Source organism: Lepisma saccharinum, chromosome 30, assembly GCF_977018435.1.
Source record: "Lepisma saccharinum chromosome 30, izLepSacc3.1, whole genome shotgun sequence".
NCBI classification, from domain to species: Eukaryota; Metazoa; Arthropoda; class Insecta; order Zygentoma; family Lepismatidae; genus Lepisma; species Lepisma saccharinum.
This window is the reverse complement of record NC_139258.1, coordinates 15216836-15243515: the sequence shown is the minus strand read 5'-3', so window position 1 is coordinate 15243515 and position 26680 is coordinate 15216836. Positions and strand designations below refer to the sequence as shown.

General features: G+C 39.5%; 1 protein-coding gene across 3 annotated transcripts in view; it reads right to left on the bottom strand.

Annotated features, from left to right (window-relative positions):
- Positions 1-26680, bottom strand: part of chico (insulin receptor substrate 1 chico) — a 69527-nt gene that overhangs the window by 34806 nt on the left and 8041 nt on the right. For all 3 annotated transcript variants that reach the window (XM_083115525.1, XM_083115528.1, XM_083115527.1), the window contains exons 3-8: positions 16747-16856; positions 11973-12175; positions 9283-9428; positions 5218-5360; positions 3509-3624; positions 841-942 (exon numbers count right to left, since the gene is read on the bottom strand). In XM_083115525.1, coding sequence (XP_082971651.1) covers positions 841-942; positions 3509-3624; positions 5218-5360; positions 9283-9428; positions 11973-12175; positions 16747-16856 — 820 coding nt within the window. The remainder of the gene's footprint in view (positions 1-840; positions 943-3508; positions 3625-5217; positions 5361-9282; positions 9429-11972; positions 12176-16746; positions 16857-26680) is intronic.

Below are 26680 nucleotides of genomic sequence, written 5' to 3'. Positions count from 1 at the left end.
CTGGTGAATTCTTGAAAGCATGTCTAGATTTATTTTCCTGTAGTTTACGGTTATTACAAGCATAAGAAAACAGTTTTTCTTTGTGACGTTTCAGGAGAACACACACACCTTTCATCAGACATTTATTTTCATTTTGACTCAAGGATGAAAGGAGTGTGTGTTCTCCTGAAACGTCACAAAGAAAAACTGTTTTCTTATGCTTGTAATAACCGTAAACTACAGGAAAATAATTCTATATGCAAGCAATGCGTACATACAAGAAAAACTATATGTTTAGATTTGTTGTGGATCTCACTGGAAGCAGCAAACTATTGTACATTGCATTTTGGTGGGGCCCATGCACAAGAATTCATGGAGTATGCCCACAACAACACCGGGGCATGTGGATGCTCATGCACCATCTCGACAGTAACTGATATTTCTGGATTCGGGCTTCATCACCCTCCTTACTTGACAGACTTGTCTTCCAGGTCTATGTTTTACGTCCTAAATTAAACCTGAAGCTAAAAGGTGTCTGTGTTAATGCTGTTACGGAAATTCAGTCTCAGGCGAGTTTCTCAATGTCAATCCAAAGAAAGAGTACCCAGAGTGCATTGCACATTACATGTGTATTGTTGATGCACCAGGAATATACTTAGAACTATATGCAATAAAAAGAAAGATTTTCTGAAGCAATTTTGAGTATATCCCTGAGACAGACATAATTCATGTCCAAAGAATGCAAAATTTATCGTGCTACTTACCCTACTAGAAGCATGGCAGTAAGGACTAAGAGGCAAACTTCACTCAATTTAGAGTACAAACAACTAATGAGAAATATAGAAACGTATAATAACGTACCATGAGAATGACTTTCCACAGAGGTTCCATAAGCAGAGGGAATATGCTCGCTGTATGACACTGGCAGCTTGTAGTGGGACTGCGACACAGGGTGAACATCAGCTGTACATAAAAGAAATGGTAGTGTGAGAGGGGACATTTGTTACATGCAGGTGTGTTACCTGATATTGTTTGCATTGTAATGCAAACACCAATGTAAACAAGGATCATTTCATAAGTTATGGTTACTATTTTTCCTCTCAAAAACAGGACAATACTGTAAATAGAAAATAAACATTTGAAAGCATATGATGATAACCAGTAGCGCAACATCCCATTGAGGGTCCGGACCTACCTACAGAGCCAGCCTCACTCCCACCAACCAGTTACGGGGTGACGCATGATCCGCACGACAAACCTCCGGTTATTGTAGACTTCCGTGACCGGGTTATGCTACTCATTTGTACCTCCCCAATTTTCTTATGATGGTGAGTGGGCACCGGTCTCATACAGAGAAAAGTTGTTACGCTTCCCCCAGGAGACTCGAACCTGTGCACGTCCCTTAGCCAGAGCTCAAAGCATACAGGGTGACAAGAAATAACCCGTACTAATGTTTGTGATCATAAATTTATTAAACCGAAACAATTGAGCAAAACAACACTGAAGAACAATGACATGGGACCTTAGGAATAGGATGTTCAGCCGATTTCGAAGTGGCCTCCCTGGGAGGCGGTACAGAGGTCCAAACGGGCTTTGAAATTTTGGGCGATGGGCCGCAGGTCCTCGGGCGACAATCGGTTCCACTCATGACGCAGCGATTACTTCGCGACTCCAAACTGTGGTGGCGTTTAGCACATACACTGGCCTCCAAAATCGACCAGACACTGTAGTCCATTGGGTTGAGATCCGGCGAGTAAAGCAGCCAATCCGTCGATGCGCTGAAGTCCGGAAAATGGGTCCTGCACCACGCTTGAGTCATTTTCGCCCTGTGGGCTGGAGCGGAGTCTTGCTGGAATGTCCACTGCGTATCGCCGAAGTGCTGCTGGGCCCACGGAAGGAAGACATTCTCGAGAATGTCGCGGCGGTACACTTCTTGGACGATTTTGACCCCTTGATCCACGAAAACCAGGGGCGTCTTGCCGCTTGCGCAAATTCTGCCCCACACCATGACCGACTGCGGATTTTGGCGTTGTTCGACAATGGCTGAGGTACCGGGAGCCTCTGCAGACCAGGTCCTGTCGTTTTGGTGGTTGTGTGCCTGTTCCATGGTGAATAGCTTCTCGTCTGTGAAGAGAATGCGCTCCCATCGCTGACCTGCGGCCCGGCGTTTCAGAGGGCGGCATCTTTTGAGTCGCAGGTGCTTGTTTTCGTCCGTGAGAAACTGAACTTTTTGGAGCTTGTACGCCTTGAGGTTGAAGTTCTTTCTCGCCAATTGCCGCACCGATTCGCGGTTGATCCCGATCTCACGGGCGACTTTTCTCATGGAGACCCTCGGATTTCGCTGAACTCGCTTTTTGATGATCTTGCTGTTCTGGGACGTGTTGACGGTAGGCTTTCTTCCTCTTCCGGGACGGTCGCCTTCATGGCTGAGCTCTCTGAATCGCCGAACTGCATCTGAGACTGTCATTTTTGGAACACCCAGCAAACGAACAATTTCACATTGACGCTTTCCTTGACGCCACAGTTCCAACATTGCACTGCGTTTGGTTGACATTTTGAAACACAAAGAAAGTAATCGTTATGAAGCCGAAAAAACAGGTACAGTTACAAAAGACTATGGAGAATCCAATAACACAACAATGATATGGCTACGGTACACTACATTCTTGGCAGGATACGCCAAACTTTGTACGGGTTATTTCTTGTCACCCTGTAATGCCTTACGCTGCATGGTCACAGTGCGGGACGAAAGTGTATGATATGTACGAGGGAAGAGTGAAAATTTTGAACCTCACATGGAAGGAGTGATGATGCTAAGTAGTTAAAATTTTGGAGGATGTAAGGTTTGAGTTTTAGGAGACACTGTGCAAATTTTTATGAAATTCACATGTTTTCTTCTATTTTTTGTCAGGTTGAAAATGATTAAAGTGTCAAGAGAAAAGAGTGGCCGACAGGGCTGTGATTCGGTACCTCTGTCAGCAAGTTCTCACTGCACAGGCTGCTTTGGTCGAGTGTGGCTTCACTGCACTTCCCCATCCACCTTACTCCCCCAACCTACCCCGTCAGATTTTCATCTTTCCCCTGCTATGAAAAATTCACTTTGAGTATGTCACTTCCACACGGATGAAGGTGGTCATTCAGTGGTGTGAGACTCAGGACAAATCGTTCTACCAGATGACTGTAAACAAATTGCAGCGCAGAATGCATAAGTGCATTGAGGGGTGATTATAGATATTATGTAATTATGTAGATAAATCATAATGAGAAACTGTAGCTCAAACACCCCTTCCCTGTGAGGCTCAAAACTTTTCACTCTCCCCTCGTACATGCAAATGCCACCACTAGATGAGGATATGGGTACGGGGGAAACTGACTGGACATCGACAGATAAGAGATCACCCACCCTACTGGAGACTACAAAAATTGGAAAATCGATGACCCACACTTCACTTCTGTCTTTTTTTCTCGTAACATGATACACAAGCGATTCTATTATTATGCAAAGAAAAAAACTCTTCCCCACACTTACCAACATTAGTTGGGCGTCTCTGAAGAACACTTATTGGTTTCGAAGCTTCATTAGCTGAAGACGACCTGTTTCTTGGACGAGGAACTATTTCATCCTTCGGACAGTTATTCATAGAACTGAAAAAGAATAAGGTCCACATAGAAGTACTGAAAACTGTTAAGTGCTTGAAAATATGCACACAGTGGAATGACAATTTTTACACTGTTCATTAGCCAAGGTAACAGATACTAACATACAGGAAAATATTAAATTTCCATTTTCTACATGTGTAATTTGACCATAAAGATTAAACTTACAATGTGGGGGAAAATGGAAAATTGATTGACAACTGCATACTTCATTGCTTATCTATAGAGCCACATATTTATTTTGGTACAAAAACTGGACATATTGCGGAACATAAAATGGTATTTCGGTGCTAAAATTGTGAATAAAAAACTAAAATTTAAAAGCTATACTTATTACACAAAATTAACATTTCACTTCCAATAATACATTTACATAGTTATCAGAGTATCAAGTATATTCTTCAAAAGAATTAATCTCCAAAAGGTACCTGCATAATGCCTGGTTTCCTTGCCATTGATGTGAAAAAATGTACACACTTATTGCTAATAAAATAGCTGCGGTAGCTCAGTCTTTAGGGCATCTGACTACCATGGGAGAGACCCAGGTTCGATTCCCAGCAGGAGAGAACCGGGATTTTTTCCACCTGTTCAAGCGGCTCCGGCACCCACCCGGCATTGTATAAAGTGCCTGGAGGAAACTCTGGGAGATAAGGTGGCCAGTGGTGTGGTGCTGATCACACCATCCCACCTTCGGTCGTGATCAGGAAAGTGTGGGGCCCTAACCGCACACCCCCTATATGCCTTCATTGCATGGTGCATAGCACAGGGGAGCACTTTACCTTATTGCTAATACTTTCAGAGGAAAAAGCCTCAATGCCACAACTCGCCGCTGGTCACACGCCACAAGCTGGGGAACACACACACTGAACGAAAGTTTAAACTTGAATAATTTCAATTGCTCCAACTTGCTTTGTTAGTCTGTCATACCCTCCGCGGCAACTTACCTAAGTAAACACGTGATGCAAGGGGGTAAAAATAGCATGACCGACAGAAACAAATCATCCAACAATACTTCCATTGTAATCCTACGGTGCAGTTTTGTGAAACAGCAAAGTCCAGTCGGCTGTTTTCCAACACTTTGTTGGCAGCTGGAGGCTTTTGACTTTCTTTCCATGCTGCCTACCCCTCACGTGACACCGACCTGCACTTTCGGCACCAGAAATGTCGGAAAGTTGTACTTTCAAACACCAAAATTGAGAAAGAAGTGATGTTTTCGAAACCAATGAAAATAAAAAAAAATTCAACCATCGCCCCAACCTCCCCAAATAGTAACAATGAAATTAAACTTTACTAATCGTTATTTACATGCCTCGAGACTCATGCAGAACTCAAAACATGTATCTCCGATCATTATCCAAGTTAATTTTTATTTTTTGTCGTTTTGGATACTTTCAGCTATGATGTGACAAAGTTTCACAACTTGGTGTAATACGATAAATGCATGGTTTATACACAAATGGTTGAAAATTATATGATTAAAAGCTTACTGTTCAGCACTTGGACAATGTAAATTCCAGTGAACAGAACTCTTAGTCTAATTTAAAATTACGTATTATAAGTTGGAAAGTAATTGATGCTTACTGCAATATAATAGAATGCATGTTCTCCGCTATGTTAGTGTCCTCCGTCTCCATCCACAGGTCCCCAGCTCCCGTAACGGTCTGTCTCCCTATCTCCATGTAGAAAAAGCAGTCCGAGTAGCCACAGCGCCGAATGCTGTTTAGCTGAAAATATAAAAAAAGGTCAATTACTGTAACTGGAAGATACAATCTACATTCACCAATAAACACGATGCTCTACCGTGTTCTAAAAGGATGCTATACGGCAGTAACACAATTTGTTTTTGCAAATTCCGTCACACACACAGACTTTTCTACCTGGCTAGCACCCAGATTGCTTGACTCATGTCACGGGCACTCCCATGGTGCTGACGTCACGAAAATAAACGAAAAGTGAAGATCGTAATCTTGAAGACTTTCTCTATAAAATGTTTCCTGAGAAAACGAACGGTTCTGGATTTATAAAGCATTTAAATTATCTAAATGATTCATTCATTCGCTTAATAAATGTGTGTTAGCAGATGACCGCAATGCAAAAAAAGTTCCATATTTAGAGATTTACTTTTAAGAAAAGCAGGGCATTGGGATTATATTTTACATCCATAAAAATTATAACAGAATGGCAGAATATTGCACTAAATTATAACATATCTACAGATGTATCAGATCAGTAAAATAATAGATAATTTTATTGATAAACCGATACCGCTTAATCTGCCCCATCACTATTAAAACATATCTATCTAAATCTTATGGGGCTTATGTCAGTTTCAGATAATCAAAAACGTATTGCATAAAGCTTGTACTGTACAATTAAAAAATTAGTGTACAGGACTACAATATGGCATTGCAATGAAAGTTATAGATTCTACAGTACTGGAACAGTCCAATTATCATACTGTATGGCACATACAGGAGATTATGTAGAAGGTCAGGTCCATTTTTTCGCTGAAATTTGTGTGTAAACAGTCCTATTGTTTGTTACAGTAATCAATCATGTAATGTATTAAACATGTGCATTAAAAAACTAGTGAATATTAACCCTAGCCTACCCATGCCACACTAGGAACTTACTTACCTGAGGAAGGGGACTTAAGACCCACATTATTTTTATCACTAAAATTCAGGAAACCATATTGTTATTGAATTCACTGCTTCCTTTGTTGATTATATATGTGCAGTTATTGAATATTAGGTACAGTCATAAATAACAGGAATTTAATTATAACTTTCAGAGAGATTGATGCACAACAAAAAATTGTATCACTGGACACAAAATTGTTCCTTAGAAATACGCCACATGCGTGTTGGGACGAATAAGCAGTTTGCGCCTGCGCAGTAGTACATACAACATGGCCGTTCCACTGTCGACCTGTACCAAGGAAGAGCAACGAAGTGTTATTCGTTTTCTGTGGTCAGAGGGAGTGAAACCTTCTGAAATCTACAGCAGAATGAAGGTTCAGTATGGAGACAAGTGTTTAAGTAAGGGGAGAGTGTACGAATGGGTGGAAAGATTCAAAAACGGAAAACAAAATGTGAGTGATGAACAGCAGAGTGGGAGAACAGTTTGTGTGGGAACTGAGACAGTGAAACAGCAGATAGACCAGCAAATCCATGCCAACAGGCGAGTCACTGTTGATGAAATTGCCATGGAATTCAACACGAGTCATGGATCTGCATTCAATATCATCCATTATGACCTCGGCTATAGGAAAGTGTGTAACCGATGGGTACCAAAGCATCTGTCGAATGTTCATAAGCGTTCACGGCAGACAATCTCTCAGGGGCACTTGGACCGTTATGCTCATGAAGGAGCATCTTCATCGAATTGTGACAGGAGATGAGTCCTGGGTGCACCATTATGAACCAGAGAGTAAGAGACAATCGATGGAGTTGAAGCAACCAACGTCTCCGGTCAAGAAAAAATTCAAGGTACAGTCATCTGCTACGAAAGTGCTGCTAATGACCTTTTTGGATGTCAATGGCCCTATATTGGTGCACTTCCAGGAGAAGAGTCAAACTGTGAATAGTGCTCGATACAGTGACATGCTGGTAAGAAAGTTGAAGCCTGCCATACGATCAAAATGTCAGGGACTTCTCTCAAAAGTCCACGACAACGCCCGCCCCAATACGGTTGTGCATACTATGGATACAATACGTGATCTGAAATTTGAGGTCTTGAAACATCCATCATACAGTCCAGACTTGGTGGCATCAGATTTTCACTTGTTTGAACCTTTGAAAATGTGTCTATTAACTACAATGATTACCATCATTGTCAGCCAATTGTACACTGTCACTTGTGTGAGTGTCTCGAATTACACATATTCAAAGATGCAGTCTGATAGGCCCACCACATGCATTTTGCCTACACTTATGTTTTATATGAACCAAAGTAACACAGTAATATTGGGAACATCTCAGTGAACAATGTAATTATATTCAAATTTTTATAAAAATTTTCAGTTGAAAAATAGAGGTGGTGGGTCTGACAGCCCCCCTCCCCCTGCCCCTTTGGGTAAGCTAAGATTAACAAATGTTATATCTGTAGAATAGTGATGTTATGAAGAAAGTAAATTGGACTTAGTTACTGTGGACATGTTAACATTATGTTTAACCTTTCGGGACGCGTGTTTATTTCACTTACGCGAGCCATCGCATGTTCTATTTTTTACAACATATAAAAATTAGCTGCTTTCAAAAGCTTAATTAATTTTATTCTGCATGGCTACGTCTTTCTTTGTGTTTTTATATTTATACTTTACGCTATATTTTATTTATAATTGTTTTGATTTTTTTTATTGGTTAAGATTATGTTATTAATTTTGGAGGTACATTGCACAGTTGTTCGGATCCCAATTTAAACTGTAGATCCAGTCCTGATTAGCTTATATGTGCATAAAGTGGCTTCAAACACAAATTTAAGTTTCTAAATTATATTATTACTTTATACTGGTGACAAGGTTACTTCCTCAAGAATACAAAAAACTTAAGTTATGTAAGAGATTATTCATGACTGTACGTTAGGGTGTATCGATAAAAACTTTTTTTCGAAATGTTGAGATGGCTAGTGCGGAAAAGTGGCCATTTGTGACCAAAAAGACATCTGATTTTTTTTCAGATTTTTTGGAGGTCTGGGTTATTTTCAAAGCATAATATGCTATGAAAATAAGCGAAGCGCTGGACCGTAATTGAGAAACTGTTAGCAATTAGAAAGCCAAAATATTTTATTTAGTCTTTTATATCAGAAAACTTTCGAATAAAACACAAAGTCCAAACCAATTGGAAACCATCAATAGAAAAAATTGAATTTTTAGCCTCAAATTGACAATTTTTGACCAAAAGCATACGTAAACAGCATAGGCACGAATGTAGCATATCTGCCATAAACAAAACAATAAACGACCATAATGCAGAAAAAAAGACATGAAATAGCCAAATAATGACATTTTTGTGAAATTGTTGTGCGTGTTACATAACCAAATCACTATCAAAACTTCAAGGTTGATGCGCGCCACCTAAACGACCTTCAAAAAATCTGAAAAAAATCAGACGTCTTTTTGGTCACAAAATGGCCACTTTTCCGCACTAGCCAGCTTAATATTTCGAAAAAAAGTTTTTTTCGTTACACCCTACTGTACGTGTATTTTAATAATTCGCTTAAACTTAGCAAATGCAAAATTGTCCTCCTCACCTGAAGATTCTTCAAGAGATCGTTCTTTTTCACTTGTATCTAATCTATGTGACATGAACAATAAAACAAAATCACTCTCAAAACATATGATAAAACAGAAATAAAATACTACATGAGAAGGCACAGCATTCACTGACACTCATTGTTCGAAACCTTATTTTCCACCAACAAACCATTAGGGGGGATTATTGGAACGTATGGAAGAAGGGAGGAGAGTCAAAGGAAGGAAGAGAAGCGGGCGCCACGTTGCAATGATACCAAATCCTTTTTTTTAGAAACAAAAGAGCAATGCTCTTGTACAATTTACAACGGTGCGCGTCCCGAAAGGTTAACATGCTTACATCGTAAAAAACTACACAAGCACAGGAAGAAATCACAAGTGCTTTCACTCACCGAGAAATCAATAGTTTCCGGATATTCATCCTGAGTCATTTTGACTAGACTAAGAGTTGTGTTAGTGAGGCACAATCGATATGTACCATGCAGGTTTTTGCTACTTCCCAAGCCTTTCTTCTGAACATTCACTTGCCACACGTGTTCTGAAACAACAAAAAACAGACAGCATGAAAATTATTATCACAGCTTCACTGAGATAATGTCCCGAGGGGAGGGGTCATGGGAGCCATGGCTCCCTCCCTCGAACCATGAAATATTTAAATGTGAACCTATAAAAATATACAAACATAACCAACAGTTTTGCAAACTTGTAAAAAAATTAATTTTGTTCTTGCATAAATGAATATTTGTTACATAGAAGTGTGTAGTCTGCAGTATTGGATAGTTTTTACTTTTATAACCATTGATGCAAGGCTGCCAGACGTCCGAGTTAGCAATTTAATCGGGACAGTCCATGACTTTTAATCCCTGTCCGACTTTTTTCAAACTGCAGTCGTGGCGCAAAAATGTCTCTTATTTCTGTTAACTTACATTTAGACATGTTCTTTTTTGTAATAATAATTGCTAGAGGCACATATTTTTGGTAAATAAAAAAGCAAAATTTCGGTACAAAAACAGAGTCGATTTCAGGTTCAAAAGCGGTAAATAAAATAATATTTCGGTTTTATAGCGGTGAATAACCACATCAAAAGAGCTACATAAAATGACATTTTGGTTTTAAAATTGTGAATATAATCCTAAATTTGATTTAAAAACTTCACTTATTACACAAAATAAACTTACACCTTCTAATAGCACATTTATGTAGTTGCCAGAGTATTAAGTTTATTCCTGTGTAAAGCGTTCCATTTTTGCTTCTCAAATATCTACAGAAGAATTAATCATTTTTCCGTGAATTGCATAACTCACAGGATACTTCAGACTTTAGAAAGTGTCGCGTCGGTATATAAACGGTAAATTTCGTGTTTAAGAGTATATTTCGCATTTTGCAGTTCCTTTCGCATCATTTCGTGACAAAACTGGGTAGAAAAATGCACCTGACACCTTTCAGAAACGAAAAATGAACATTACAGCATGTTATTTCATATTTCGCGTTTTCGTCAAAAATGAAATTTGCATGCCTCTAATAATTGCTAACATACAACATTTAATTTGTAAATATATTAGTTTCTAAACATAGAATTATCATGAGTTTTCAATGGCACTGGTATAAGAAAATCAATTAAAGGTAATTCTAACTCAATCAACCTCAAAGCATTTCTGATCTTCTCTTTGTTCCATATATTTGAATCTACTCCCTCCCCCTTAAAGAAATCCTGGGTAATGACCTAAGCAACATACACAAACTAAAGATATAACACGAACACAAGACTGAACTAAGTACGAAATCTTATTGATATTTTTAACAGAGAGCAAGAATCAATATATATACACAGTAGGCGACCTCTAGTGTGGCTTCGGTTGGTTCGGCCTGCCCTTACTGATATCTTTAAGTTTTCTTTTAGTTTTGTAGGCCAGTTTGGTTTTACTTTAGGCCATGTTGTCTCACGTTGTCGGTAAGTACTAAGCAGGCCAGATGTAGTTTGTTTTTGTACATTGATTGAGTTAGTGTTTTAAGTCCACTTTATGCACAGTAAGGCTAATCGGGACTGCAGCTACGGTTTAAAGTGGGATCCGAACCACTACGAGGGTCACTATTTATATTTTGAGCCTAACAATGAAAAAACAGGAATTTGGTATTGAAAACTGCTTTATTGTTTTTCGAAGTATTCTCCTTTATGGTCAATACACTTTTGCACTCGTTCGAACCATTTGTCAAAGCAGTTTTTCCAATCTTCTTTAGACACCTCCATAATATGGTTTTTGAACGCATCAACGGCATCTTCCACCGACGAAAATCGTTGTCCACGCAATTTATTCTTGACATTCGGGAACAAGAAGAAGTCATTGGGTGCCAAATCAGGACTGTACGGCGGATGACCCATCAATTCGATTTTTTAACTGTTCATAAATTTGGTTGTTAGACGAGATATGTGACAGCTGGCATTGTCTTGATGAAGAATGATCCAAACTCGAGGGCACCTACTGTATATTAGGGATGGGACGATATGAAATTTTGGCCGATACCGATACAGTACCGATATAAAATTTACCGATACCGATAACCGATATTCTACCGATCCGATATAAAATTAGAAATGGTCCTTGAAGATCCTGAAATGTTCATTGATCTCCGTAATAAATGTGTGTTTTGAGCTGATTGCAATGCAAAAGAAGTTGAATATTTAGACATTTACTTTTTCAGAAAGTAGGGCATGGAGATTATCCATAAAAATTACAACAAAATGGCAGAATTTTGCACTAAATTATAAGATATTTATCGATATATTGGATCAGTAAAATAATCGGTAATTTTACCGATAAACCGATATGCCTATATCGGCCGATACTGATAGAGTACCGATTAATCGGTCCCATCCCTACTGTATATATAAAAACACATTTTTGGAATTGGCCTCTCCCTCAAAAAAAATAATCCTGGATACAAGCCTGTCCCAAGGAATTGTTTAAAACAAAAAATCAACTTTGCAAAATATTTTTCCATCTTCAGCCACACTATTTCACTTTACGTCTGTTAATTTTATATTGATCATGGTAAAAACTTAATATTCGTTCACCCTACTCACCAAATGTTGGCTTAGGGCTCGTTCCATCAGGAATATCCTCTCCATGCTGAAGTGAGAGCAGTGCCTTCAACCAGTCTTCCAACTCCTCTTTTGATTCCAGCACTATAGAGAAGTTCTCATCCTTCGTGTACAATGCTAAGACATGTTTGTGCTTCGTGTCTGTACGACGATTGATGTTGAAACATGTCTTTAGAGTTATACACCTGAAATAGGATAATGATCAAATTACATGTTAAAGACAACGCAATACCCACAAACAGCATGATAAAAAACACCAAGAGTTGTCCAAGTTTTCGATTCCATTTCACACCATCATCCATCATTCTCATTGTGGTAAAATTATAAAAATGCGAAGTTTCATTGTATAGAAATTAACTCATAATGAAGGTTGTGCGAATTACTTACAAGTTTAATATACTCTATGTGATCAAAAATATCCGGACACTCACTGGAATTAGGGCGTGAAGTTCGAAGCATCCTCCATCGGATGCATTGGCAATCAATACCATGTGGGGCCACCCTTGACCTTGATGACAGCCTCCACTCTCGCAGGCATACTGACAATCAGGTGGCGAAAGGTATCTTGGGGAATGGCGGCCCATTCTTCGCGGAGTGCGGAGATAAGAAGAGCAGTGGATGTTGGTCTGCATGGTCTGGCACGAAGTCGGCGTTCCAAAACATCCCAGAGATGTTGAATGGGATTCAAATCGGTGCTTTGCGCAGGGCAGGCCATAAGTGGGACGTTGTTCTCTTGAAACCACTGTCCCACACGGCCGAAAGTGTGGACGGGTGCATCGTCATGTTGAAACACGCAATCATCATCCGCGAAATGTTCTTCGATGGTAGGCAGCATGAACGTTTGTAAAATGTCAACGTAATGATGTGCCGAGACAGTACCATGCAAAGCAACGAGGGGACCAAGCCCTTTCCAGGAAAAACATGCCCACACCGTCAACCCACCTCCACCGAATTTCACTGTCGGCACAACACAGGATGCTAAATGTTGTTCATGAGGCATTCGTCCCACTCACACACGATCATCGGAGCGCCACATGCTATAACGCGATTCATCACTCCACATCACGGATTTTCACTGTTCTAACGATCAGTTGCGCCTCTCCTTGCACCATGCGAGGCGGCGCTTCGCATTTCGTTGGGTGATGTGGGGCTGATAGGCAACCGATCGTCCATGGTAACCGAATCGTCGTACCTCACGTCGCACATTCATGCTGCTAGGATTACATCCTGCCCTGATTTGGAATTCCTGTGTGCTGGTGGCGATCGCTGATTGCCGGTTCTCTCGTACTACCCTATTCAACACTCGGCGGTCTCTGTCTGTCAACATGAGCGCTCGGCCAGAACGTTTTGCGGTTGTACACGTCCCATTATGTTTCCACTTTACTATAATATCGGCGACAGTGGATTTCGGGATGTTTAGGAGGGTGGATATCTCGCGCACTGACTTGTTACTCCTGTGGCACCCAATCACTTCACCATGTTCGAAGTCTGTAAGTTCCTTCAACGGACCCATTCTGTTGTCTCGTGCACTATCCTGCCTGTAGTGGTCCCTTGCTTGCCTCACCTCACTGTAGATGGCACCAAAGAATGGCCTACTATGCACAACACACATTTGGACTGGTGTCCGGATATTTTTGATCACATAGAGTATATACATAATATTAACTTATGTTTTGTGAGTATCGGGGTAACTCCTGCGACGTTTCGGGCGCAACTGCTCAATTCCTCAGACTGCTAACGTTTAGGTTATATATAAATCATAACCACGTCGAACTCTCCATAGGTTCAGGATATAGGATTGATTGGTAAAAGGTGTATGGTTAAAAAACAATAAAAATCTAAAACCCATTACAGGTGCATGTCAAACTACCATGCAGTTTTCCCAATTAGAAACTGCTCCTTGGAATGTTAAAACTTTAAAACTGTGAATAACCACGGCCCGCGTGTACTGTAATACTCCAATGTTTCCTCTTAGAGCACAAGGTTGGGTGCTTCCCCTCCCTTTTTTCCCTCTCCTCCACCTCCATTCCCGTTCACGTCAAGTCCAGCGTGAATTCCTCTTCCGTTTGAGCTTTGCGTGCAACTTCCGAGGTTACGTTAAAACCTATTTTTACGTACTCCTTCTCATCCCATTTCTTGAACATCTTCCCCCACATCTCATCAATATAGCCGTCATCCCTGTTAAATTTATTCTCTCTTCCCTTACATATATACAACCCTTCATATACATTCCTTCTTATAGGTTTAACGTCTTCTCTAAGCACTTTCCGTTTGGAGATTACATGGCCTTCGTCAAGTATATGCTCGGAGAGCCCCATCTTGGGAACCCCCTCCCTTATATCCTTGTCGTGCTCTCCCCAACTGACATTCATACTTCTTCCTGTTTGGCCCACATATTCCTTGCTGCATTGGCAAACACGTGGTTATGATTTATACATAACCTAAACGTGAGCAGCCTGAGGAAGGGAGCAGTTGCGCCCCGAAATGTTGCAGGAGTTACCTCGATACTTGCAAAACGTGAGTTAATATTATATATATATATATATATAGTATAGAAATTAAGGGTAATTAAATTTTTGATATTACTTTTCCTATGTAGACCGTGCTTTTAAATGTCTTGCAGCATTATAATTTGCCCAGTACAGTGGGATCCATGAGTATTGCCATGAAAATTGTCTATGACTATTTTCATTAATTTTTCTCTTACATCCTATGTGTTTTTAATCGGTGGATTTTTATGTATGCCGGTGCAGAAGTTGTCAACAGTATGTTTTAAGTTTTCTTTTAATTCTTGAAGCTCTTATTCGGTAAAATAAAGTGCACAAACATGGTGATGGACAATTTGCACAGTAATACTGATGGATCCCACTGTACCATGAACACAGGATTACCCATTAATGTGATCACACATTATCCTAAAAGAAGTGTGTTCCTTTATAAATTTGCAACCATCTATTTACTCCACTTAGCTATTTCATTTCTTTTGGATAAAATGATGTGGGGATCACTTGTCTCCCAAGGAGAAAGCCTGTGTTGATTTTTGTCATGGATAAAAACATGAATAAAGTTGGCCTCAGCTGCCCCCCCCCCCCTTTTGGATGGGCAAAACTACGCCTATCCACCCTTAACTGCTTGGATGATCATCCACCTCTGTGTGGGAGTGACGCAAGCAGTCGGTAGACACTGGCCCTCAAGGGCTGTTCTTCTTGATATCCATCAAAATCATCCTTTGCCATTTCCTGCCTCTGACTGGGTCGGCATAGAAGTCAAGCCTCGCCATTTTTTCCCTAGTCTTCCACCTCTCCTAACAGTCTCCGCTAATTGCTCCTTCCATCGTCATCTTGGTCTCCCCCTTGGCCTTATTCCCACTCCTTGTGTTGATATTATTATTAATAATTCAATACAAGATTCTGCAGTTGTTGTTTTTAAGTGCATACCTAGAATGCATATAATATGGTGAGCATAAAATAAAAAACAACAATATATGCTTTGATTCTTTTTCAGAAGGTGTCTAGCTGTTCTTTCCAGCACACTAACCACTGAACCGCTATCCACATATAACTACAATCCTCCCACATCCAGCCCAGACATGACATCTGCGAAGAGGTTCGTCCTTTAGCAAGTACCATTTATTATGATACTATGTCTCTGAAAACAAGTTACTGTTGTCACTGGTTTTGATAAAAGAGGCTTCTTCTATTTTCATGCATCAATCTCCCAATCACTGTAAGGTTGAAAATCACAGATGATCTCGGTTGAGAGGTCGGTTCTTTGAAAAGTGAACAAGTTATACCTGAATCACACAAGGCTAGTTCTCCTACTGGATTTTCCAGTTGGACTTGGACTAGTGGTGTGGTACTGGCTAGTTCTCGCCTCACACGATATTTGTTACTGTACTTGTCGGTGTTCTTTTGTTTCTACAAGACATTCAGCAGAGCAGAGAAGATAAAAAGATGGATGAGCGATTTGAAGAACGTTGTAGGAGAATAGCTATTGCTCTTACTAAAAATTTAAATAATGAAAAGAAAAGTGTGGACTTTTCAATGAACTCAGGTATGCATATTCATACATGAGATTCGCAGAATTCATTCATAAAAAAAATATTTTGTTTAACTAAATATGCCAAACATTCAACTCACTTGTAATAATAAGGATTTTCATTATCGGCTAATCACATTTGTTGCATACAAATCTCATTGCTTTGAATAAATTACTAAATATTAATGAACTGAACATGAAAGCACATCATCTCTGTTAAATTTTATTTTATCGAGAAGTGAACAAAAACACAACCAACACTAGGAAACCACAGCCTAAAAACTTTGCTTTGCCAAAGTTGCAGATTATCTTCACATGGCCAAATTTTCGCTCTGATTGGCTGTTCCACAGAATCTAGCAGAGAAAGGCAGTTGCAATTAGAACATGGCCTAGTCATGTTCCCTAAACTAGGGAATTCCTTCTGGAAATCCAGTTCAGTGTAATTTAACCTTTACTTTTCTCCCTAGTTTTTTGATAAAAATGAGTCTTGCTATTTTCTCGTCTTCACGCATCGAACTCGCCACGATTGTACCGTTGAAAATTATGGGCACCCTCCTACAGTGTTGCAACACAGAGACATTTGTCACTTTCAGTGAATTCTGTGCAGGAAAACTTGAAGATTGGAGAAGCCATAAAGCACTTATGACAACACTGTCAGCTCATCCATAAGGACTCACATTTAAGCTGGAAATGTAAATTTTCATCATATTCTACTTACCTTTTGGGGGCATTGTTAGCTTTCCACTTCTTCTCACTGTCGTAATATTCTATTCTAGAAGAAACATCTGGCGAGTCACCTCTCAAGACAAAGAATTTCTTCTTCATAGTCTGTAAATAAGAATACAGAAATGAGAAGAATATAGGTATATATCAATACTGTCAACAAGAGCTACAGAAAATCTTGGTAGATGCAGGGTGGCTACAAACAAGCAAAAATAAAATTCCCTGACTTTTCCAGGTTTTCCAGGACAAAATTTACATTTTTCCCTGACAATTACAAACTAAATTAAATCGATGTTTTTGGAAATTGAAATAATAAACTCATACAGATCCAGGCATGGATTTGTTAAGTACCAATATTATCTTCTATGAAATTGACTTAATTTCTCTATTCTATATGATTTGAATTCAAACTGCAAAATAGTGAATTTGGAAAATTATTACAATTCACAAGCTAGGGAAGGGTTACGGAATTTTGTCATATGCAGTAAGTTTAAAATACTTGATTATTTTTAAAGTTACGACTAAATGAGATAAGAGTGAATGATTAAGAAATACAATTTGTAATTTATCAGTCTCCTTATCCATTCTCGGTATTATATGTTGATATTTCCACTGAAGTTTGGAATCCTCTGCTTGCAAGAACCATGAGTGCAGACTCAATTTTCAATGCATAAAGCTACTTCTCTCTCCCCTGTAAAGCAAACAACTTAACTCTTTCATATAAGTGAAACAATTGAATCGAACAAAATAAAGTGTCATATTTCCTTACATTATCAATGGGTTTTCTGCTTCAGTACAGTATATCCAAGTGCAGTACTGTGAAATTGACAACATGCAGTTATACCATTAATGCTGCCGAAAAGGGTATGTAGGTATTAGAAATTTAACGCAAGGAATTTATAGAATTGCATTGTATAGGTACCTGATTTAGCTAACCACACATTAAAACACTAATAATAAAAGCTTCTGAAAGTTCATATACAAGGGGCATCATGAAAAAAGCTCCAATGGTGCCTATATGCAGCACTAGTGGTCGGAGAGCAACACACACACACACATGCAGGCAGGAAGACGTGGCATGTAGCTGTAATCTGGTACAGTTGCAATGCAACCGTTTTAGGACAGTTCTAGGTTAAAGATTGCAGCTCTCATACAGTCTTCCACAGACTGCGATGTAGCCTACATTGCACGCTCAGAATTTGGCACAGAGCCACCAGCAATCGTGTGATGTGTGCAGACCGGACGTCGTGAGTGATAGTATGGTCAGACGATGGTGCAGACAATTCACGGAAGGCCAATCGAATGTGCACAACCCCATACAGCACAACACAGGCCCTTTGCATCACTTCAGGTGAGAGATCTTGGACCACTCCCCGTACAGCCCTGGCCTTGAATGTACTGACTTTCATCTCCTGGTTTAACGGAAGAGGTTTCTAGCAGGGCAAGGATTTGACAGCTACACTGCGGTAGAGATAGTTGCAGTCTTTGTTTGTCAAGCACATGGGCCTACAAAATTTAGTGACATGCTACGACAAATGCCAGAACAACGGTGGTGATTATGCCGAAAATTAAGTTACTCACTGTTACTAATGCAATGAATTACTACTGATATTCTTGTTTTATTTATGCCTAATCAGTAGGGACTAACATTTTGTTATTTTTTTTTAAATTGGTGTATTTTCTTATTTTTTAATTTTTTTACTATACGGTGTTATTTTTCCCAAAATGCACATTTTCATTTTAGCGCATTTCCTGGCAAAAATCCGAAATTATACCTTCACGGTGTTTTTAAATTACTTACGACTCTTCGTGAGAGTTTGATATCTTGAAAGTTATTTTGGGAAAGTTATTTTCCATACCCCATTTTTCTAATTTTAAGGTAAGGATTTTAGATAATGGAATTTTCCCTGTATATACTGAAGGGTGCATAATGACCATAAGTGGCGACGCACCAAAAAATAAAAATCAATCAATCTCACGTGACAGATACCGATATATTATAGCACCAAAAATTGGCATTATCTTTTTTTGACTTGTTAGTGTTACTTTCCCAAAATTCGCGTTTTTGTTTTAGAACATTTATCTGCGAAATATAACGAAACTTAATACTTCATTGTGCTTTTAAACTATTATTTTAAATTGTAGGTCACATGGTCTACGTATTTTCGTGACAGTTTGATATGTCGGAACAGATTTTTGAGGAAGTAAAAGTAAAGTGCTCCCCTACACTTTTCCATGAAGGTGTATAGGGGTGTGGAGTTAGGGTCCAACACTTTCTTGATCATGGCTGAAGGTGGGGGTGATGTGATCAGCACCATGCTCCTGGCTACCTTTATCCCTCAAAGTTTCCTCAAGGTACCAGCTACATATGATGCTGGGTGGGCGCTGGAGCAGTTTGAATAGGTGGAAAACATCCCGGTTCTCCCTCGCAGGGGATCGACTACGGGTCTCTCGCATAGTAATCAGACGCCCTAACAACTGATCTCCATTATTACTTGCTCGACAAATGCCAATGGTGCGCACTTAGCTTGGTAATTCAAAACATATCTTGTGTGACAAATACGAAGATTAGGCTCCCATGTGACGGTAGATATGCACTCGATCTCCTGTTAGAACCCTGCCGCTTTGCTCTGTGATGCAAATGGTTTTGATAGAAGTTGAAAAAATCGTCGGAAATACATGATTTAATGTGTCTGTCGGAATTATTATATGTTCGTATAACTCTACAATTTACTCTTGAGTAAAATGTTGGAAAACTTGCATGTTCTATGTACACAAACATGGCCTAGGAAAAGACAAGAATGTTGGATTTCATGGAATATTTTGTTTTTTTAGGACATTTCTTTTTAAAAAAATCGTTAAAAACGCCAACAATTCGCATTTTATGCCAAATTCGCATTATTTCGATATTTCGAATGGGCGAAAAATGTATCCAGACAGCACTGCACATTCCTAAACATAACTTCGCAGCAATTACCGTTTTTCATGGTTTTGGCGTTTGCGAAAAATCAATGTACCTACTAATTGGAAATTACTTTCTGGCCACCCCTCAAATAAATCAGTAGATGGAAAGTGAAATTTTAGCAGGGCTGGCAGAGAAAAGTCAATCCTTGAAGAAAGTGATTTGCTTTTATGACTGAATGAATCGAGTAAATATGATATTAAAATATTTACGTATTTTTATTATTAGTATTTTGTTTCATAATATTGGATATTACCCTTACCCTGTGAGAGATTAATGACCATCTCTCACGAGTTTAAACAGACAGGACAGAGAGTGGCGTTAATTTCAATGCAATACTAGTGTTACAGTAAATTTGAGGTTGGGAGCATGCTCTTGCCAATTTTTATAACGTTCACCAATGCAGTTTATGTTTCACTTTTTCGTGATAGTATTCAATATATATCCCGTTTGGTTGAATTCTTCTTGATATCTAAAAATAGTGCAATGTCATTGTAAATGTATGTTAACTTGTGCAAAACCAGTAACACGTCAGGATGATGAAAGAAAACCTTCATAAGCACTGCTACATTAAATAAGGTGAAGTGAGCCAGAAGAGTAATAAAATTCCAGCAGCATATTTGCAGTCCATGCAATTTCTGTTGCATGTTGTAGTGAGATACTTTGTCAGGTGGGGATATTCAACAAAAACCGTATGTATCACCTATTTGTTTCCATGTTCCTTCAGTTTGCCCAACAAAATGCCTTACTACGTGACAAGTCCCCTTACTACTCCCATATGGACAAGAAAAAATTATAATTCAATGCATTTCCCACGTAATATTTAGAGGCTTAACCTTTACTCCCCCAATGATAGCATATGGTATCATCAGAGTAAGGTCGTACTGGCCTGATGATGATATATGGTATCATGGTGCTGATTATGAAATGAATGTGCTTTTTGGACGTTCATACTCTTATGTTTGGGTGGAAACTCTGACACAGGTCTGGAGCAAGCGTGGGAAATTCATATTGATGGCAAACCTCCCCTTCTCCCCCCCTCTCTGCAACATATCCATGCTACATTTCCGAACAGAGTTACACATTTTGGCTCATTTTTCAATTTATATGGCACCCAGGAACATGAAATATGTTTCAATCTCTTTGGAAACGTCCATTCTTTGAAGAGAATACTAAGATTTGCGGCTTTTCCCTAAAATACCGGGAGAAGAGGGGGCAAACTTCAGATTTTTATGTTTTTTTATTAATTGAAATTCGGTGGTCGCACCATCAAACCCCCCTTCCTCCGTTCGACGATCTGAATTGTACACGGTTGCATGCTTTGATGTTTTATCTGTAAAACAAAACTTATCCGAAGTAGATTGCTCCCATAGTGCCCGAGTAATAACAATTTTCCTCCAAAAATGCAAATTACATATTTTTCATAAAAAAAATAATCACATTTTGGCTTATTATTCAACTTGTATAGCACCCAAGAACATGAAACATGTTTCATTCTCTTGAGAAATGTCCATTCTTTGAAACGAATACTAAACTTCGTGCCTTTGTCAGAAATAGCAGAAGAGAGGGGCAAACTCCAGATGTTTATAGTTTTTGATTAAAATTCGGGGGACGCACCCCACAAACCTCCCCCTTCCTCAGTTCGGCATTCTGAATTGTACACGGTTGCATGCTATGATGTTTTAGCTGCAAAACAAAACTTATCCGAAGTAGATTGCTCCCATAGTGCCCGAGTTATGACAATTTTCTGAGCAATATGCAAATTACCTATTTTTAGTAAAAAAACAGTGTTTTACATTTTGGCTTATGGCACCCAAGAACATGAAACATGTTTCACTCTCTTTGGAAACGTCCATTCTTTGAAGAGAATACTAAGGTTTGCGCTTTATCCCCAAAAAAGCGAAACTTCAGATTTTTATGTTTTTTTCATTGAAATTCGGGGTCGGTCTCCCCCAAACCCCCTTCCTCGGTCAGGCATTCTGAATTGTAGACGGTTGAATGCTGTGATGTTCTATCTGAAAAACAAAACTTATCTGAAGTAGATTGCTCCCATAGTTATAACAATTTACCTCCAAAAATGCAAATTACATATTTTTCGTAAAAAAAAATCCCATTTTGGTTTATTATTCAACTTGTATGGCACCCAAGAACATGAAACATGTTACGTTCTCTTGAGAAATGTCCATTCTTCGAAAAGAATAATAGAGTTCGCGCCTTTGTCCCAAATAGCAGAAGAGAGGGGCAAACTCCAGATGTTTATAGTTTTTGATTAAAATTCGGGGGTCGCGCCCCACAAACCTCCCCCTTCCTCAGTTCGGCGTTCTGAATTGTACACGGTTGCATGCTATGATGTTTTAGCTGCAAAACAAAACTTATCCGAAGTAGATTGCTCCCATAGTGCCCGAGTTATGACAATTTTCTGAGCAATATGCAAATTACCTATTTTTAGTAAAAAAACAGTGTTTTACATTTTGGCTTATGGCACCCAAGAACATGAAACATGTTTCACTCTCTTTGGAAACGTCCATTCTTTGAAGAGAATACTAAGGTTTGCGCTTTATCCCCAAAAAAGCGAAACTTCAGATTTTTATGTTTTTTCCATTGAAATTCGAGGGTCGTGCCCCCCATGCCCCCTTCCTTGGTCCGGCGTTCTGAATTGTATACGGTTACATGCACTGATGTTTTATCTGAAAAACGAAACTTATCTCAAGTACATTGCTCCTATAGTGGCCGAGTTATAACAATTTTCCTCCAAAAATGCAAGTTACATATTTTTCGTAAAAAAAAATCCCATTTTGGTTTATTATTCAACTTGTATGGCACCCAAGAACATGAAACATGTTACGTTCTCTTGAGAAATGTCCATTCTTTGAAAAGAATAATAAAGTTCGCACCCTCTACCCAAAATAGCGGGGGAAGTAGGGGCAAACTCCAAATTTTTGTTTTTTCCATTAAAATTCGAGGGTCGTGCCCCCCATGCCCCCTTCCTTGGTCCGGCGATCTGAATTGTATACGGTTACATGCACTGATGTTTTATCTGAAAAACGAAACTTATCTCAAGTACATTGCTCCTATAGTGGCAGAGTTATAACAATTTTCCTCCAAAAATGCAAGTTACATATTTTTTGTAAAAAAAAAAATAATAAATCACATTTTGGCTTATTATTCTACTTGTATGGCACCCAAGAACATGAAACATGTTTCATTTTCTTCAGAAATGTTCATTCTTTGAAAAGAATACTAAAGTTCGCGCCTTCTTCCCAAAATAGTGGGAGAAGAGGGGGCAAACTTCAGATTTTTTATTTTTCAATTGAAATTCGGGGGTCGCGCCCACCAAACCACCTTCCTCGGTAAGACGTTCTGAATTGTACACTGTTGCTTGCTATGATGCTTTAGCTGCAAAACAAAACTTATCCGAAGTAGATTGCTCCCATAGTGCCCGAGTTATAATAATTTTCTGTTCCCGTGCAGAGTTCCATAATGATATCTTTAAATAAAAAAAATTAAAAAAGTCAATGAAGACGAAATTCCCTGACATTTCCCTGACTTGTTTTGACACCTCAAATTCCCTGACTTTTCCCGGTTTTCCAGGTTTTCCAGGTCTGTCGCCACCCTGTAGATGAGAAAAATGTCCTTTTTTGAATATTGTGAACTTGCCGGTCAATATTGCTGAAACCAGAATTAGTAATTGCATACATTGGCATCTGCTGACACCAGTGGTATTTTATCAGAAAGTATTTGTTCATATTTAATAACCCATGCTTTTCTAGAGACCACGAAGTCTGCAAAAATGTCACGTGGCACTTTCGCAGATTGCAAATATCTTGGAAATTACAAGATGAATAATTTCCTTTTGGGTAGCATCATTGTGGAGAAAAATGTATACAACGCAGAGCTCTAGTAGCAATTAAAACATTATTATTTTTTTTAAATATTCTGAACTGAGGCACATTTAAAAAATAAGGGCCGATTCATTGTAAGAAGTGTAGGAACACTGTATTGGTGGTTACGAACACATACATATCTACTTTATTTCTCAACATAATCACCATTCTTTTTCAAGGAATTTTGGTGGCACTGAACAAACTTTTTTTTATACCCCCTGCCTGGGAGTTCAGCCAATCCAACACTCCCCTTTTCAACACCTCAGTCTCTTCAAATCGTCAAGATGCAAACCACTTCTTGATGTGCAGGAAGATGTGATACTCACTTGGTTCGGTCCAGACTATATGGGGAATGATCGAAAAGTTCCCATTCGAGGGAACCATTTGCTGGACACCATTACCGTACCTTCACTCATTACATTTGAACCACACATTTCACACAATTCTCGGTGAATTTCAGCAGCAATGTGACCTTTGTCGTTAAGAAATCAAATCACAGATCATGCTTCTCAACTGGAGCGATTGTCTAACCATGCCGGGATTGCCTAATAATGCAGACTTTTTAACATGCTCTAATTGCACGATAACCAACAGCTGAACAGCCAAAATATGATTTATAGGTTGCCAATGGACCAGTTGATGTTACTGCACAAGCACGATCTGATTAGTGTTGGGAGTCACTTTTTAAAAAAAATAATTGGCCCTCTCTTTTGAAATGCACCCTGTACTTTCAATTCCCAATTATCGGAATTGATATTGGTGGGATTCAGTAAAAAGTGGAGCATTGGAATCGGCTCTGCCCTAGCTGACACAACCACATTGTAAATATAATAGTTGTCAAAACACATATATGTTTACATATACTTGCAGGGAACAACATGTTCAGAAGGCTCTAGGAAATGTTGGATATTTCACAGTGATCAGTTGCAACCTCAGGGAAAGGAATGAACAATGGCATAAGCATGCATAGAAACTTTTCAAAAGGGTGCAAGGGGAAGGGAGACATCGAAATCCAAAATTTGCTTCGTAAAGTTGGATTAATATATTCAAAATCCATAACGTCATGTTTACAGACAGGGCTCAAAAAATCCCAGTGTCCAAGGCGACAGTGATGTTTTGCTGTAATATTGCAGTTTTTTTTTTAATTTGCATGTACATTACAGTGTATACTAGCAAATGTTCTTTATCAACGTTGTGCACATTCCATAGAATCAGTAATAATTTCTTACTCTTTGTTGCCCCCTCCCCCCAAACCCCTAATTTTGACTCATTAAACTGCCTACAGTTTTAGAAGCAATAATGGGCAGGGCCACACAGAGCGTGTCCTTGTTGACCAGCCAATGGCGGGAGTGCAACATTGTACAGTTAGGAAACTTTGGCGCGCAAGTTAAACGCAGTGTTCTGTATTTTAAGTTTTCATAAAACTCGCCACTTTAAGGTTTGATATTTTGCACCTGACTGTCCAAGTCCCATAAATTTCCGTCGCCTACAGCCAGAGTCATCGTTTCTAGAAGAAACACTGGAAACAACATGTTTCTTTTTCATAGTCACCGTATTGACAGCTGAGTTATTGTTGTCTTGGGAAAACAATGGGTGTTAAATTCATCTCAATATACACAATGACCCTTCTTTGTTGTGGGCGTTCTCCAACATTGCGAGTCTGAGTCAGTTTGAGTTCTTATATGCTGCAGTGATATATTATAATCCCGTGTAGAAATATTTACTTTATTATTTCACTGTACTCATATGTACTGTGTATGCATTATCAAGAAAATAGTTGAATATTGGACACAGCGAATTTCTTTTTTTCCCCGTCCGCTAGCAGAGAACAGAGAAATAGCTCTGGCTGCGTATTGGCTGTTGTTCCTTCTAAAAGCGTACATCGTAGTCTGCAAAATGCAGTCCAGGGTGTCCAGGGTGGAAATAGGTTGACATCTGGGTATCTTCAAAAGGTCCACCCCTTATTAGTCAACTGGAGGTCTGTATAGAGCTGAGGTATTTATACCTAGTCATATCATAAATTCTGTTACAAATTTTAGACAGGAATGGCAACACTGGTTCGCAAGGTAATCCCGCAATGTTGGCTCAAACAACAACCAATATCATTGTGTGTTTGGCTGTGAGTTGAATGGAGTGGGGTGTATACGAGAACCGTGTGGCAGTAATCACACTGCATCAAGTTGCCAAATCACCATCACACATTTTCAACACCCTGAAAAAGCTGAATATCAGCAGGATGTTCGTGCATCGGACCATCAACAGATACTGTGACCGCCCCAGCAAAGGTAGACCTCGCAGCATGAGGAGCCAGAAACTCGTGAAAGCAGTGGCGGCGCGGATTCGACGAAAAACTGTCAGGAAACAAGCAGTGATGGCTCGAAAGCTGAACATTTCGAAAATGTCAATGTCGCGTGTGCTCCGAAGTGACCTAGGACTCTGCTCTTATCGGCAAAGTACTGGTCACTTCCTCACTCCACAGCTTAAGGTCCAGAGGGAGCAGAAAACAAAAAAAACCCTTCAGCGTTATGCAAATGGTGGACACAGGATCCTTTTCACGGATGAAAAAATCTTCACGATTGAAGTCTTACAATCGTCAAAACGACCTCTGTGAACATGGTGTGAAAACATCTGCGAAAGTGTACCAAACTACAGTGTTTGAGCCACTTGTGAAATCGTTGACCTGCACCATGTTCAACAATGAGCCGTGGAGCTTCCAGCAGGACTCAGTACCGGCCCACAAGGCAAAGACCACACAGGAGTGGCTTCAGAAGAATGTGCCTGATTTCATCGCTCCGGCTGATTGGCCCTCCAGCAGCCCCGACCTCAGCCCATTGGACTACAGATTGTGGTCCGTTTTGGAGGGCATGGTCTGTAGGAACAGGCATCCAAACCTTGCGAGTCTCAAGTGTTCTCTTGTGAAGGCAGTGGTGGAGTTCCCCATCGATGCTGCGATCGATGACTGGCCTCAGAGACTTCGGGCCTGTGAGAAGGTCAGAAGTGGCATTTTGAACAGTGATTGGTGCTCTGTGTTGGCAAGACCTGTACCTTTGTAACATCCAAATATTAATACAATAGCTTGCTCA